General features: G+C 40.8%; 1 protein-coding gene across 1 annotated transcript in view; it reads right to left on the bottom strand.

Annotated features, from left to right (window-relative positions):
• The window catches only part of snd1 (staphylococcal nuclease and tudor domain containing 1), a 460739-nt gene that overhangs the window by 426520 nt on the left and 15978 nt on the right, over positions 1 to 18241 (bottom strand). Inside the window, exons 5-9 of the mRNA XM_080754108.1 lie at positions 14068 to 14228; positions 12325 to 12416; positions 7406 to 7564; positions 6500 to 6606; positions 4959 to 5049 (exon numbers count right to left, since the gene is read on the bottom strand). Of these exons, the coding sequence (XP_080610234.1) occupies positions 4959 to 5049; positions 6500 to 6606; positions 7406 to 7564; positions 12325 to 12416; positions 14068 to 14228 (610 nt within the window). The remainder of the gene's footprint in view (positions 1 to 4958; positions 5050 to 6499; positions 6607 to 7405; positions 7565 to 12324; positions 12417 to 14067; positions 14229 to 18241) is intronic.

Here is an 18241-nt window from a genome sequence, read left to right on the forward strand (position 1 = left end):
CGTTATAGGGCTCTGATTTGTCCTTAATCTCTCAATTCTTTTCTAGCCTCGCGTAGCCAGGCTTTCTCATCTGCGAAGAGAAAAGCCTGGTCAAGATATGAAGCAGAGAGAGTTCTTTCTAGGAGGTGGGGCTGAAATTTCCGAGGAAGTAGTCTTTTTTTTTTTCACAGTGCGGTGTCCCTGCAAACGTATTCCCAGGTGAAGGGGGAGTGGGACTGAGTTACTAGGGCCCAAGTAAGGTGGAGGGGCCTAAATTATTTAATACTTTAGCTATTGAAAAATAGCAGATATACAAGCTCACGAGCTTGTAGATCTGCTATTTTTGAAAAGTCGTGAAAATGTGTGCAAACACTTTTAATATATGCATTTTTTTATGCAAGCATTTGTTAACAGAAATGTTGCTTCTGGGGGGGGGGTCCCTGCCCCTGGAACTAAATATTTTGAGATGGGGGTCCGTGGCCAAATACATATCATTTGGGGGGTCCTTCACATGAAAAGGTTTGAGCACCACCGACATAGAAACATAGGTTTTTCAAAAAACCTTAGACGGATTTTAATTATTCAAAGACTTTTCACGATTTAAAAAAAAAATGGGGGGGGGCCCGCAGTGAATCGTTGTACCCAGGGCCCAGAATTTGGTGCGACATCCCTGTTCACAGCCTCTACTCAGGGAGGGGTACAGGTAGCCTGGCGGGCCTGACGTCATACTGCGTTCACTCACTCATTCCTTCCCCAGTATAACGTCTGGCCTTCCGGGTATAGGGAGCGAGTATACTGATTATTTTCTGATGGGGCCAATCAGTGACGCCTTCCTGACAACAAGTGAAAAGCTTTCCCTGATTGGTCTATGTGTAGACGGTGACGTAGATGCATGCTGCAGCATTCTCAAAACAACAATGGCTGCCCTCGCGATGCAACAAGTGTAACAGTTAACGCTCTAACGATAAAACAAGCAATAAGTGCAGTTATTTCAGAGTTGGAATCAATTACAACAATTAAAAAGGAACACGGGGGATGCGCTAGAGGAGTTCATCTGCCGAAAAGACGCGTGTGTTTGCCGTTCTTCCGACTGGCTGAGAGATGTTTTGCTACGCTGATTGGTTAGAGGAGTCTGTCTGTCAAGGCAAGTACTCCCGCCTACTTTTCAAGCTGCCAATAGACCGAAGGCCAGACGTTATACTGGGGAAGGAATGAGTGAGTGAACGCAGTATGACGTCAGGCCCCGCCAGGCTAGGGTACAGGGAGATCTTAGAGGAGCACCCCACGTTGATATAATATTAATGTTTATCCTTTCACCAGCCTTTTCCCTCTGACTCAGGAAAATACACACAGTTTATTTTCTCCTCCAACTGTTCTAGTTTTGTATTTTCCTTTTTTTTTTTTTTCTGCGGGTGCAGTTTCTCAAAGTCATTCTGTAAGCAGATTGTCAAAGCAACACCTTTTATGTAAGTAACCACAGGCTGGCCATTAATTCTTCACGCTCTTAAAAGTTCAGGGCCGGGAGGGACCCGAGGGCGCGTGGGGGAGATAAAACCCATACTTCAGGGGTATTAACCCAGTTAGACCGGGTACGTTCATCATTCCGTAACATTTTATGCTTTAGCCATTAAAAAAATAGCAGATATACAAGCTCGACGCGGCACCGAGTGCCGCACTGCAAGCTTGTAGATTGTAGCTATATCTAGATTGTAGCTATTTTTGAAAAATCTTGAACATTTTTTGCAATTCTTCTTCTAAATCCTTCTAAGGTTTTTTTGAAAAAGTCTATGTCGGCGGTGCTCAAACTTTTTCATGTGAAGGACCTCCAAAATGATATGTATTTGGCCATGGACCCCCCATCTCAAAATATTAAGTTCCAGGGACCCCCCAGAAGCAAATATTTGAGTTACAAATGTTCGCTATAAAAAAAATATATATATATATATTCAAAATCTTCATGATTTTTCAAAAAATAGCAGATCTACAAGTTTGTTTTTCAATAGTTAAAGCATTCAACAATTCTAGGCCTAAATGGCTTAAAAACAAAGACAAATATATAGGCGAGGGGAGGGGAGGGGATGGGAGGGGAGGGGAGGGGCGAGCTGCTAAACTCAATTTCAAAAATGGAAATGGAAGAAGGAGCCAAACTTTCCGAACCGGAGGAGTCAACTCCTCGACGCTACAAATCAGGACTTTGGAGAAGTATAATGCATCATCGCGCGCCGACAATGAGGTTAGACTGAATTACAGAGCCCGGTCCGAGACGGGACGGGAGTCCATCTCACTTCATTGGAAGTAATGGCTGTTGACAAGGACGGCGGGCGGACGGACGGGCGGGCTAAGAGGGCCATGGCAAAGGTACTCCCCTCCTCATTCAGGATATTAAGATTTAGGCCTAGAATTATTGAATGCTTTAACCAGTGAAAAATAGCAGATATACATGCTCACAGCGCGGCACCGAGTGCCGCGCTGCGAGCTTGTAGATCTGCGATTTTTGAAAAAGTCGTGAAAATGTGTGCAAATCTTTGAATGTGTGTATTTTCAAAGTGAACGTTTGTAACTAAAATTTTGCTTCTGGGGGGGAGGGTCCCTGGAACTAAATATTTTGAGATGCAGGACCGTGGCCAAATTAATATCAGTTTTGGGAGTCCTTCACATGAAAAGTTGAGAACCACTGACATAGTGGTCTCTCAAGAACAGACTAACTGAGCTCCAGTTAAGTGAAAAGGACCTTTTCTTTGACGATGGCTGGCCAGATTGCTGACATAGAAACATAGGTTTTTCAAAAGAAACCTTAGGATTCAAAAGACACTTATAGAATTGGGTCAAAATTCTAATTTTCACGATTTTTCAAAAATGGCAGATCTACAAGCTGAGCTTGTAGATCTGCTATTTGTATACAATAGTACACAATAATGTGTACCCGTTCTAAATGGGTTAAGTAAATAATGGATGGTCGGTAGTTTTACCCCTAGTTTTGTGGGTATGGGGCTTTGGATGAGAGTCAACAAGAACAAGCACCCTTAACCCATTAAGACCGATTCTATAAATGTCTTCCAAATCAGATCTCTAAAGAAGCGGTATATGTTGCTATATCAGTGGTGTTTTTTTTGTTTAGTCATGATCTTTTGATTTTTTGTTTTAGTCTAGTTTTATGTACAGTTGATTTGATCGACTAAAAAATATATATATATTTTGGCAGGCCTTGATGGTGTTGTAATGGCATTTCTTACACTTGATTGCATGAAAATAGATCTACAAGCTCACAGCTTGTCACAGCGCGATGCATTGTCAGCTTGTAGATCTGCCATTTTCAGAGCGAAACACCCGAGCAACCAAACATAAAACGACTTGTCTTTTAGTTCTACTGGATCTCTTCTCCACTAGTCTAACCGAACACCGGACATTCTATGCCCCCGGCAGATCTCACCGGCTCCTCCTGGCGTCTCAGAATGACGCGCGAGGGGGGACATGAGTCCTGCTGCTGTCCGCTTTGAGTAAATGAGGAGGTGATCCGCGGTGGAAAACAAGTGATAAATCATAGCGATTTTATAATTATAATGGATAAGCCTAAACAAACCAGTTCACATGAACAATACTGATGTAAAATAAGATATCTGAACGGCAACATGTATTTTATATACAATTACAATGTTGTGAGCCACAGTTAGAGGGGCGCTAGCTAGCCCAGTCTTTTCTCTTTGAAATGCCTGGATCCCGAGGCTACTTCTCCACTATCCATCCATCCATCCATCCATCCATCTTCAACTGCTTATCCGGAATCGGGTCGCGGGGGTAACAGTTCCAACTGAGACCTCCAGATTTCCTTATCCTGAGCAACTTCCTCCACTCCCTCAGGGAGTATACCGACTATTACTGAGGTGTTCCCAAGCCAGTGTGGAGATATAATCCCTCCATCTGGTCTTTCGTCTGCCACGGGGTCTCCTCCCAGTGGGACGTGCATCGAGGACCTTCCTAGGAAGGCGCTCGGGGGGCATCCATACTAGATACCCGAACCACCTAAGCGGACTCCTTTCCAAGTGTAGGAGCAGCGGTTCTACTCCAAGTCTCTCTCGGGTGACTGAGCTTCTCACCCTATCTCTAAGGGAGATACCAGCCACCCGTCTGAGGAAACCCATTTCGGCCGCTTGCACCGATAACATTTGAGTCAAGTTTTTATTTGTTGACAAAATTGTCTATATAATTAGTCTTTGTTTTAGTCACCACAGCTTATTTTTTATCTAGTAAGAAGAATTTTCGTCATAGTTTTAGTCGACGAAATTAACACCGTTCTACAATCTTTTGCCGCACAGCATAAGTGAGAATCAGTGGAGGGAATAAAAAAAAAATACACTGCAGTGGATTGTCATGCAGCGGCAGTGCGGCACGGCAGTGCGGCACGGCAGTGTCGTCTCCAGTGGCGCGGATCCCAGGCCTGCTAGCTTTAAAAGACAGACAGGCAGGCCTACATAAGTCACGTTGACGGTTTTATTCCTTACTGCTGCACAATTTTTATCTGGACTTTTCAACAAATAAAAAAAAAGTTTTGTGCTGACTTCCTATGGGACCAGGGGCATAGTTCCGCCGATTTAAAATGACTCCAATACGGAACTAAAACTTCCTATGATTGGCCGCTAGTTGCGCTGTTTTCCCCCCCGGCCGATCGCAAAAAGAATTGTTCTCCATTGGACCCCATTCATTTTCCCCTTTCGTTTTCTAACATTAATTAACATTTTCATAAATACTTTATGGTTCCTATCGCTAGTTAAAAATTGCCTTTCAATCACGATTATATGCGTTTTGTGAAAATAAGGTCCCATTGATGATAAAGTTGTATGGGACGCAGGAAGTCAAAAAAATGTTTAAACAGAAATTCCAAAGACGCTCATAAGACGGAGGAGAGTGAGATGAACAGATGGGCAGGCAGAAAATAAATACAATTGTAAAATAAAAATAATAATTCTGTGCCCTTTCCTTACCTTGGCTACAAACACCCTGTCCTTCTGGTCCATGTTGGCTGTAGGGGCGACGTAATCCTTCCAGATACGAACCTTTTTCTCTTTAGCAGACCTGAGCCGGGAGAAACACATTATCAACCCCAGGGACTCATTTCAGAGATATCTCTGCTATCGGGCAGAAACCTCCCATCTCCATATTCTAACTGTTTTTTTCGTAAATTAAAGGACAACTTTGTTTTTTACAACAGGGGTTTAGATTGTAATTAGAGAAAAGAAAAAGTGAGTGTTAAAATGTTTTCATTTGTTTCGTTCTATTGTTTTATCGCGTTTACCGTGCTAAAATGTGGGGCATGCGTAAGCATGGGGGCATGTGTACAAGTGGCTAAATATGTATTTTTAGACACAATAAGCCAGCAGTTTCTTTATTGCTATTTACAGTAACACTTCTAGCCCCCATAAGTCACATCCAACCATGAAAGGTTGCGTTGTATCTTGGGAATGGGCTTATGTGTAAAATGACATATTTAGCCACTTGTACGCATGCCCCAACCACTGAAATAATAATCTCTAAAAAAATAGAAAGAAGTAAATTAAATCAATTTAACACTCATCTTTTATATTCTTTAATTATAATCTAAAATATGAACCCTTGTTGTAAAAAACTAAAGTTGTCCTTTAACGTCACAACTTGATCATACTACATTGTCACAGAAAGTAGTAGATCCACAACTAGGCACGAAGCGACGCGTTTTGAGCTTGTACATCTGCTGCTTTTGATACTTTTGAATTTGAATTGTAAAAATTCAGTGGTGGAAAAAGTATTTTTTTTAATTAGGTTAAAGTATCAATACTGCAATGTTTTCAAATGCATATGGGATGAAGTGGTTAAAGCCAAAAGAATTCCCAAGACTGAAAATTATTTTCAAATCATGTCCCCAACATGTGATTCTTGAAACATGGTGCATGCAAAGCTTCAATGAATGTGTGTGTGTGCCAATTCCATGCTTCAGTTTATAGAAGTATCTTTTGAGGTTCTGTTGTATTCTATTGCTAGTCCGGCAATACTCATATCTTGAAATGATTACTGTACCTACAGTAACTGTAGGTATTGACTTTACGGCCACATGGTGCATGGCAGCGGTGTGTTAAAGATAAAAACACAGAGGAAGACAATTATGTAGCCTTCAGTAGTCTTTTGAACCATTATGCACCTTGAATGGAGGGAAGAGGAGAGGTTGCAAGTAAGAACAAAAGAAAGCCCATAATATTATGTTATTTATTGTTTTGCAGATCTGCACTGATCTCAGAAACAGCCCATATATGGCAGGGTTCTCCAATTAGTTTTCCCCAAGGGCCAAATTATGTCTAGGGTACCAAGCCGAGGGCCACAACATTGCAGGGGGCGGCGGCGGCGTTCCCGCTACTCCAGTGATAGTTCAGATATAGGCCTACTAGTGTTGTTGCTGCTCTTATACCACCATTATTATAATTATTATTTGGCTACATTTCCGTGTGCGTGTGTGTGTGTGCGTGTGTGGATGCGTTTATCGTATAGTGTTTACCGCTCCGCTGCTCTGAGTTTGTCAGCTCCCTGGGTGTAAACAGCCATGGACCAGTCCACACAGCGAGCAAAACCCTCCTTCAGTAGAAGCTCTGTGATGTTACCGTTCTGGAGAAGAGGGAGCACAAACATCCAATGAAAATATGAACCCCTCAAATACCTGGAACCCGCCCGAGTCGCGTTAGAATCGAACCACATTAACCATTATTTTATGCTTTAACTATTGAAAAATAGCAGATATACAAGCTCACAGCGCGGCACCGAGTGCCGCGCTGCGAGCTCGTAGATCTGCTATTTTTGAAAAATCGTGAAAATGTGTGCAAGTCTTTGAATATATTTGACCCGATCTTTGACCCGACTTCTAAATCCTTCCTCTAAATCAGTGGTTCTCAAACTTTTTCATGTCAAGGTCCCCCAAAATTACATTTATTTGGCCGCAGACCCCCCCCCCCCCCCCCCATCTCAAAATATGTTGTTCCAGGGACAGAGATTTGAGTTACAAAAGTTTGTTTTGAAAAATATATATTGAAAAATGTGCACACATTTTCACGATTTTCCTAAAATAGCAGATCTACAAGCTTGCAGCGAGTTAAAGCATTAAATAATTCTAGGCCTAAATGGGTTAAGAGACTAAAGGAGGGATAATTAAAAATTGCTGATCTACAAGCTCACAGTGTGAGCAGAATGAGGAACTTTTTAAACACTTAAACCCCATTTTATATTTCAGCTATTTTTGAAATTTGTTGAAAATCATGTCAAAAGTTTTCTTATGGAGGTCCCTGGCACAAAATCCATTTCAAGTAGGGGGTCCACAACCAATACGTATCAATATGGGCACTTGGGCACCCTTGACAAGAAAATGTTTGAGAACCACCGACTAAAAGTTACCCTCGCTCGCGGTTCTTACCGGGTGCAAGATCGTTCCCAGTATGATCTGGTTCGGACAGCTCTCCAAGATGATCTGGACATCTCTCTGCAGAAGACGGGACTCGGTGAAGAACTTGGCTTCCGCTGCGAACGGCTCCGGTTGCTCTGTACCGTCTGCCTCCCGCTTGAAGCTTGGACACTGGGAAAAAAGCAAGCCATGGTCAACAACAACCAGTGTCACGTGAACATTGCTACACAAAACATTAGATGCAATGGATCACTTGCTCATATAATCAATATTTTTTTTCCCAATATAACGAAAGGATGTGAAAGCGTTTAATACAGGGGTCTTCAACAGGGGGTCCGGGACCCCTAGGGGGTCCTCAGAGTTACTGTCCTCCAGGGGGTCCTCCAAATCTTTGTGATAGAAACCTTTTTTTCTCCTTTTTTATATTAACCACTTGAACCCTTGTGTCTATATTCGGAGAAGTTTAGCCAAAAATAGACCTACAAGATCTACAAGCTCACAACGCCGAGCTTGTAGATCGGCAGTTTTTGGCAAAGAGGTTTGGTGTAGAGGGGAAAACAGTCGCTCTCCCTCGGGGAAAAAGAGCAGTCTAAGTACCGAGTGAAGTTTATTAAGTATTGACGGTTCAAGTGGTTAAATATCTGAAATCACAAATTGACATGAATCCAAAATACACTGAAAATCGTGCTGTCAAACAATGAGACAATATGGAATCTATGAAAAGCTTGCTCACTTGAGCATTATTTCATACCTCGGCGTACGGAAGCAAGAAACTATGCGATCTAAAAGCTCACAACGTGTGTCAGCTTTATTTAGTTAAGTTGCCGTCACTACAAGTATATCGCAGGAGAGGAAGGCACAAATGGCCCCTTCTGGCTGTGTGTTAGCGGCGCGTCTTGCGGAGGGACATCGTTCGATATCATCCGTGTTCTCCCCGACGTGCGTCCGTGCTCGCCTACTAACCAATGTCAGCATTATGAACATATTTTCTTGTTAACAAGCATAACAATGCTCGACAGGAGAGAGAAAGAAAGGTAGAGAGAAAAGTGGAGAGAGAGAGAGAGAGCAGGCCAGATAAGGCTTTAAACAGCCAAAGAAACCCTCCAAGTGGGAGATGAAAAAGATTGGTTATCTTGAGAGTGGTCCATTGGCAAAGCTTGACTGGGCTGAAAGAGACGGATGGGGGAATTTGGGCGAAAGGATATAAACACCGCAGGAGCAACGCAGATTTGTTGTGTGTGTGAGAAAATAAAAACATTGGCGGCCTAAACCTCGGTTCTTTTTATTGTTTTAACTTTTATTCAAAAAATATAGCGGACCGCCTTGCCCCCCCAGCACTTCATTAGTTTCTGCGACAGGGAAATGACATGAGTGCAAGGAGGCAAATGGTGTGGAGTTCATAAACCATGAATATACGTCTCACATCTCAATCACTGACTTCTTCTAACACTGCTCTTCAACAGCAGAACCATTGTTAACCGCACCCAATTCTTTTTTAACAAAAGCAGCAATAATGGAATAATGAAAAGCAGGAAGTAGCATAAAAATGGCGGTAAAATGAGTCAGCAGGTTCCAGTGGATTTACACTCATTTATATGGAAACATTCAGAGGCCAGCAGTTATTCATGCCTTTTTCAACAGCGTGAGCTTGGCTCATCCATGCCTACTATCCATGGGGAGATTCTTAAGTCTGGAACCAGGGTTCCCACACATTTTTACCAATTAATTTCCAAAACTTTTCCAGAATATTTAACCCAATTTCCAGGACTATATAACAATAATTCAGCTCAATAACAAGTCACTTACTCCGATGCACAATGCCCAAAGACAGGTAGTGCAACCTTTTCGGGCCGTGACCCCCGAAATAATCATATTTTAACTGGGGACCCAGCACCCTGATGAGCATTAGAGTTGAGGAATTTTGTATAACACGTTTCTATTTTCACAATTTCTGCCTCCAATATTTGACAATTTGGCCAATGTTTAATTTGTCATTTAATTTGAGGTATTTACAAAATCAATAACCAAAGAAAATGCATAGCTATTTTTCCAGGACCTTCCAGGACCCTTGATCAATTCCAAAACTTTTCCAGTACTGGAAAAATATTTTTCTAATTTCAAACTATTTCCAGGAATTTCATGACCGTGGGAACCCTGTGGAACAAACCTAGTGCCTTTGTAAAACCTGGAACATCCCCTCAGCGATATGACCTTTAAACGCTCCGATGTGATTTTTTATTTTATTTTTGTATTCATTTTATTCAACATTTAGCCCCCTTGGAGTATTGCTTTCTTATTTATGCGTTACCGTTTTTGACGGTGAACAGGTTGTGCAAAACTGTTTGCCGCTTGCGGGATTGCCGTTTGACATAGCGGTTTGACATTCGTACAGCCACACACAATATAACAAAACAAGCCAGCAGTCTGTACAGAGTGTTTCACATAATCAATAATTATGTTTCTTGGCTCTATGTGAACATACTGTATATGCATGCTGTTTATAACTCTTTATTTTTAAGATGTTTTAGGGCTTTTTATGCCTTTATTGATGGGACAGTAGAATGACAGGATATGGGGAGAGATGGGGAGTGACACGCAGCAAAAAGGTTGGTCGGGATCGGGAATCGCACTAGCGACCCACTGTCAGGCTACACCTGAGCCTAAGTGGTATGCGACCGGTAGGCCAGCGGCCTGTCTACTGTTTATAACCAACAGTAGATTGGGAATGCTCAATTGTTCCCCAGATATTAATAATGCTATGGTTACACATTAACCACATGAAGCCCAGCATCCCAATTCTGGGCCGGTCATAATAGGCAAACATATTGGCGAAAATAGTTAAAGTGATCCCTGGCTAATACGACAAATATGCCTTAATACATTATAATTGTCCTCTATAACTACAATGTAAAATTAAAAACAACTTAAATATTTTATTTCTTCTAGAAATAGCGAATCTTTCACTCAACAGGGGAAATGCCCGTCGCAAGTTGATGATGTCATAAATGTCATGTGTGATCTATCCCTATGGAATTTATGGCATGCATGTGCAAATAAAAACAAACGTATACTTCCTATGGTTAATATGAGCATCAAATCAATATTTCAAATGTGTTTTTTGCACATGCATGCCATAAATTCCATAAGGATAGATCACACATGACATTTATGACATCATCAACTTGCGACAGGCATTTCCCCTATTGAGTGAAAGATTAGCTATTTCTAGAAGAAATAAAATATTGAAGGTGTTTTTAATTTTACATTGTAGTTATAGAGGACAATTATAATGTATTAAGGCATATTTGTCGTATTAGCCAGGGATCACTTTAAGCTTTCGGCGAAAAGAGTTCCCAACGCGTCACAATACCGCTTCTTTTTTCTTTTTTAAGGAAGCGATTTGGCATAGAGGGAAAAACTGAGAGAAAGCTGGTGGACTCCAGTCAATGAAGTATGCAGTGTTTAAATGGTTAAACAGCCAAAAAACCCTCCCGTGTTAATTTCCCCTATTCATTTAACGAGCTGAGCTGCAGTTAACGTTGCTCGTCCGGAATGAATGGAGAACCAAACGTTATACACGTCGAGTAGGTGTGGAGCGAGAGACCAGAGGACTGAGGCGTTAAGGGGACGTTTAGGATACAGGATGATGCCATTACATGCTACGGAGTGGATATTGCCATTTGCCGGCACAACATTGAGAGCTAAAATGGCAGTCAGGCAAATGGGGCTTAGCCTTAGACCCAGGGCTGTCACTATTATAAAATTGTACATGACGATTAATTGTCACTCAAATAATTGCGATTAACGATTTAATTGTGTTTTTGACGTTGACAATTACATTTCTGTTTGGCTTGTAGGCTTTGAAGTTGCACATGGCAGATATGACACTTAACCTAAATATACAAAGCAATTACTGACATATTTGACAACTTTATATACTTAAAAAAGAACATTGATAGCGGAAATAGCCGATCTACAAGCTCACAACGCATCGCATCGTGACGCGTTGTGAGCTTGTAGATCTGCTATTTCCACTATTTTTTTAATGTTTGAACATATATACACATTTTTCAACATGTAAACGATTATGACGATTATCACAAAATAATTGCGATTATGTCAAATAATTGCGATTAGACGATTATGTAATAATTGGCATTTCCCCTATTGAGTGAAAGATTAGCTATTTCTAGAAGAAATAAAATATTGAAGGTGTTTTTAATTTTACATTGTAGTTATAGAGGACAATTATAATGTATTAAGGCATATTTGTCGTATTAGCCAGGGATCACTTTAAGCTTTCGGCGAAAAGAGTTCCCAACGCGTCACAATACCGCTTCTTTTTTCTTTTTTAAGGAAGCGATTTGGCATAGAGGGAAAAACTGAGAGAAAGCTGGTGGACTCCAGTCAATGAAGTATGCAGTGTTTAAATGGTTAAACAGCCAAAGAAACTAATAACTATTAACTAATTTAAAAAAAAATCTTTAAATACATTAAGGTTAATGTGGTTAATACAATACACCAAGTTAAATGACTGGTGGTCAACCTTTTAAGTCTGTGACCCCCAAAATTATCAAATAAGCACTTGGAATGTAAGTTTTAGCTTCTACTCTTCGCTTATGTTATTTGACCGCTGTTTGACCAGTTATTATAGTGTTGTTTGCTGATTAATTTTGATGCAGTAATGGTATTTTTCTTCTTTTTTGTTGGTCTTAAAAGTCCTTAATTAAATTGACACTTCGACCCACAGGTTTAGAGCCATTCTTATACATCGTCTCATTGGACTGATTTATGGAACTTCTTTTTGAGGACAACCGTCTCAGCGGTTCACTTTGACAGTGTTACAGATGATGAAATAATATTTCACAAAAAGACAAAACAACAACAAGAAGGGGCCAACTCATTAACCCCTCCACAAACAAACATCTCACCTTGACTCCAGACAGCATGACGGTGACCAGATAGTTGTCGGGGAGAAGCAGGGCACGCACAACACTGCCGTCGCGCACGTGTTCAATGATGGCTTGAGAGGGGGTGAAAAGAAAGTGTGAGAATGAGTTTACAGTTTAGACCCCATGAATAAATACATCCATAATGGTTCTGGTGACTTAACCACTTAGTACGTGTTCATACTGCATGCATTAAGTGCCTTTCTAGTCAGGTGAACCAATCAAGTGGCTTTGTGATGTAACTGACATTTGCACACAGATGCGGAGGCAGCCATGCGAGATGCCTGCCTGCTCATCAGTCAGGGCAACGTTCAGAGTCTTGCTCAAGGACATTGTCGCATTGCGATGTCAGGTTCAACAGGAGCCAGCATCGTACCGGGAACCTTCCAAATCACAGGCGATCACTGTACCTTCTGAGCCACTGTTAAAGGCACTTGTAACTCTTTTTTTTTTATATATTAAAAAACATATTCTAATCAATGCTATAGTTCGGTAACAACAAAACACTGCATTATGGGTCTGAATCCCAGCAGGCTACAAGAGGTCAATGGGTAAAGGAAGGACAACAAGACAATTGACCTAATCGATGTCCACGTAGTGATCCAATAATAGCAGTAGTAGGTGAACATAACGGGCCAAGTGAACATCTAAGAGCTGATGAGATGTTTTTAATCATTTAAACTCACATCTCGTTCCACCGATACCCCCGAAGAATCCTCTGACAAAGAATGAGTCAGCTTTATGAAACACATTTCAGACCATAATTGTTTTTGGAGATGGGCTCTTTGTGCAACTGCGCGTTACGCGCGTGCATGTGTATATATAAGAGATCTATATTGGTATTCCAACCGTAGACCACAGCAACTCAAGGAGGGCGAATTTAAGGCTCTACAGCTGAATAGCTGCAAACCATTCTCCAAGCGAGCCCTGCTCTCCCTCTCGTGAACGGGGGAGAGCAAGATATAATACAATGGAGAAAAAACAAAACCCTCCAGTGTTAATTTCCCCTATTCATTTAACGAGCTGAGCTGCAGTTAACGTTGCTCGTCCGGAATGAATGGAGAACCAAACGTTATACAAGTCGGGTAGGTGTGGAGCGAGAGACCAGAGGACTGAGGCGTTAAGGGGACGTTTAGGATACAGGATGATGCCATTACATGCTACGGAGTGGATATTGCCATTTGCCGGCACAACATTGAGAGCTAAAATGGCAGTCAGGCAAATGGGGCTTAGCCTTAGACCCAGGGCTGTCACGATTATAACATTTTACATGACGATTAATTGTCACTCAAATAATTGCGATTAACGATTTAATTGTGTTTTTGACGTTGACAATTACATTTCTGTTTGGCTTGTAGGCTTTGAAGTTGCACATGGCAGATATGACACTTAACCTAAATATACAAAGCAATTACTGACATATTTGACAACTTTATATACTTAAAAAATAACATTGATAGCGGAAATAGACGATCTACAAGCTCACAACGCGTTGCATCGTGACGCGTTGTGAGCTTGTAGATCTGCTATTTCCACTATTTTTTAAATGTTTGAACATATATACATATGTAAACGATTATGACGATTATCACAAAATAATTGCGATTATGTCAAATAATTGCGATTAGACGATTATGTAATAATTGTGACAGCCCTACTTAGACCTGGGAAAGAAAAGATAACTAGGGCTTTGGGTTAGCCTGTGTGTCTCCATCGTGCATTTACCGTTGACTGGTTTCTGGTGCTGAGAGTCGACGTAGTTGCGTGGATTCTCCATGACGTATTTCATGTCGCGGATGGTGTGTGTTCCGCCGCCCTCACTCCACATGCCTTTCTTAGCACTCTTAGACGTGTCTTCCAAATCACACAGTCTGGCCTGTTCTGGACTGAACGCACACACAAACACACACACACTTAAAGCGTTAGAAGAGACTAGGGCTGAATGCTATGAACAACACTGACAATTAGGGATGCACCAAATATTCGGCCACGCACCGAATATTCGGCCACCGAAAAGTTTCGGCCGAATAGTGCCAAAAAACGCATATTCGGTTTCAGTTCGGTTTGATTTTATGGCCGAATAATTATTACCGAATAGTACCGAATACCAAATACCGAATATTACCGAATACTGAATACCGAATACTACAGAATAATGTGTAGGCTATTCAATATATATATTTTAATAATGTATTTAATTTTTCACATTGATATTTCTTTATTATGCAACAATTCAGCTGTATGGCATGTTAATATTTTGAGACATTGTCTTTTATTACAAATTTACTACACAATAGTAAATAATTCTACGCAATAAATAAATACTGTATATGTTTTAAATAACCTAATATGGACCCTTATACTTATTGCCATAAACACGTAGCTCTACAACAGAGGCACAGCCATGACAGTAATTGTACAAAATATATATTCGGTATTCGGTTTCGGCCAAGAATTTTCCTTTCGGTACATCCCTACTGACAATGCATTTAGTTTTTCAATATGTATCGTTTTTTTTATGCATAAATCCCTTCAGCACATCGACACTTCAATAGCTCCATACGGAAAGAAGTTATCACTCTAGCAGTGATTAGTGGGATTATAGAGGGTGAAACAAGGCAGTGTTTGACTCAAAATGACACCTCCGGGATTGTACAATGTGCCTGCGAGACCAGTTACTAAGAAGTCATTAAATCATTGTGGTACTTATCAGATGGCCTGCACTATTTTTCTTCCAGATTGGTTTTGTTTTCTATCAAGAAGTAAAAGTGTTTAGTTCAATTAAAACCCATTTAGAACGGGTACACATTATTGTGTATCATTATTTTATGCTTTAACTATTGAAAAATAGAAGATATACAAGCTCACAGCGCGGCACCGAGTGCCGCGCTGCGAGCTTGTAGATCTGCCATTTTTGAAAAATCGTGAAAATTTGAATTTTGACCCGATTCTATAAGTGTCTTTTGAATCCTTCTGTGTTTCTATGTCAGCAATCTGGTTAGCCATCGTCAAAGAAAAGGTCCTTTTCACTTAACTGGAGCTCAGTTAGTCTGTTCTTGAGAGACTACTATGTCAGTGGTTCTCAAACCTTTTCATGTGAAGGACCCCCAAAATGATATGTGTTTGGCCACGGACCCGCATCTCAAAATATTTAGTTCCAGGGACCACCCAGAAGCAAAATTTGAGTTACAAACGTTCGCTTTGAAAATACATATATTCAAAGATTTGCACACATTTTCACAACAAAATAGCAGATCTACAAGCTCGCAGCGCGGCACTCGGTGCCACGCTGTGAGCTTGTATATTATCTGCTATTTTTCACTGGTTAAAGCATTCAATAATTCTAGGCCTAAATGGGTTAACAAAAAGGTTTTTAGCACAATGTGACCGACTGGCCCAAAGACAAATTTTCCCCATTCCATTTGATCGGCTCAGAAGATTTGAACTGGAGACGCATGATAAGACCTTCATCACGTCAGTGATCTCCATATTTGGGAAAATATGCCAACATTTTGTCCAACTTATTAAATAAATCAACCAGGTCTGTGTATTTTTTGGGTCAAAGTTGATTCTATGCCAAAGCGCCAGCACTCGCCCAGCAGTCCTCTGTCACCCAAGCGGATGTGCGCGACCACGCCGCTTCTCTTGGCGAGGGCATCTTACTGGTATTGTATTAACATTAGGGGTGGGCGATATGGTGATAATTATCGTTGAGATGATACAATGTCTCCACGATATGCCTTTTCAGAGATGTCGTACATATCGTGATACAATTGAGGGAGCCTTGTAAAAAATCCTGTTGAATCGTTAATACAGAGATTCATTGCAGAATTTAAACCTGCATTTTGGTCAAAATCATCAGTTCTCAAACTTTAAAATGTCAAGGTCTCCACTTAACTCTGAAAGTATACAAATCCGGGTCCATTTGGTTTCAGAGTTACATACTTGTAAAGTTCAAATTAGACCTCCCAAAAGGAACCCAGAGAGTCTAGTTCGTCAAGTAACTTGAAAAATAACCATACAAACCAACGTGAAAAAGAATATCGTGATAAAATCGTGTATCGTGATACAGCTTGGGAAAATATCATGATATTGTATTTTTCCATATTGCCCGCACCTAATTAACATGCTCTACCATACGGACTTGTTGGTTTAAGTTACAAATTAACTATGCTTTTGTTATGCAAGCACCTACTGTGGAAAATAATTTCCTCTTTTTAGACAAACTATCTGGATAACCTAAATTAGTCAATAGCATACAACAAGTGCCATGAAACGTGTCATGATGAGCCGGTACAGTGGTACATAGGCTATTTTCTTACGGCAATACGATCCCAAAATACCATATGATATCTAGTGACACATCATGATATCAATATAATATTGATACAGTATATTGTCCAGCCCTACCATAAATGGTAAATGGTAAATGGTGCATTTATATAGCGCTTTTATCCAAAGCGCTTTACAGAGATTGTGCATTACATTCACCCATTCACGCACACATACACCGGTGGCGGAGGAAACCATGCAAGGCACCAACCTGCTCACCGGGAGCAATGTGGGATTCAGAGTCTTGCCCAAGGACCCTTCGACATTAACTCAGGGGGAGCCCGGATTCGAACTGGGAACCCTTCGGGAACCCTTCGTGCTCTAATAACGGTTTCTCTACCCCTGAGCTATGCCGCCCCATGAAACATCAACGTAACACAACAGGTATGCTCCTGCCATTCTGTTGAAGTTTAATTGAACAACATGTCAACATTTACAGGCTGAACCTCTTTATCTGTTGAGAATGAAGACATCATTCAACAGAGCGCAGCAATGTTTGACTTGAAGTGTTGCTGATAACCAGACTATTATGAGCTTCTATGAAAGCCAGAGGGGCTTCAAAACAACTCTATCAACATTTGGTTTGCATATCTTGCCACGTAATTAATCTTGTTCCAACTTCTGAAGGCATATCTAAAATGGGTTTGATTGTGGAGTTGCACGCACCCACCCCACTTCCCCTAGTTTGTTCTTTCTTTCCCCTGTGTCATCTTTCAGTGCTTTGTTATGAACTGGCTTCCGTTAAAACACAGCCATCTGAGATGGCTTTACAGCAGCTTGAATTAAGGGCAAGACCCAATAAAAACTACAAATGATATCTAAACACGGGCCCCAAAGTCTTGGTTCAAATTTGTCTGGCTTGTTGAAATGCATGGTCCCGTTTCTGTTTCTTAGAAGTGCAGGTGCATGAAAATAGACAATAACGGCATGATATCTGAAGAGCTCCCTGAGGTTTGTTTGTATTGGCAGAAACAATGCAGGGCTTATTTTAAGGTCGAGTGACTTTAGATTTATCAAGAGTGAGTGCCATGTAATTGAGGTTTTGACATCGACACTGCGTTGGGTGTGATGTTACCAGTGAAAACACAAAACAATCTTTAACAGATACTCTAAACCAGCCACGCAGCTGCACACACTAGTACCACAATTAATTGAATCTCTCGCTCTCTCTCTCTCTCTCTCTCTCTCAAAAAAAAAGTCCAAGTACTGGATGTAACAGGTGACTAGGACTGTCACGATTATGACATTTTACATGACGATTACTTTTCGCTCAAATAATTGCGATTAACGATTTAATTGTGTTTTTGTCGTTGACAATTACATTTCTGTTTGACTTTTAGGCTTTGAAGTTGCACATGGTAGATATGACAACCATATACAAAGAAATTACGGACGTCGGACATATTTGACAACTTTATAGTTAAAAAAAAGAACATTGATAGTGGAAATAGCCGATCTACTAGTTCACAACGCGTCGCATGAGCTTGTAGATCTGCTATTTCCACATTTATTTATTTTTTTACTTACTTTTACAACATGGAAACGATTATGACGATTATGAAAAATT

This window comes from Nannobrachium achirus (genome assembly GCF_963921795.1).
Source record: "Nannobrachium achirus genome assembly, chromosome: 23".
Taxonomy (NCBI): Eukaryota; Metazoa; Chordata; class Actinopteri; order Myctophiformes; family Myctophidae; genus Nannobrachium; species Nannobrachium achirus.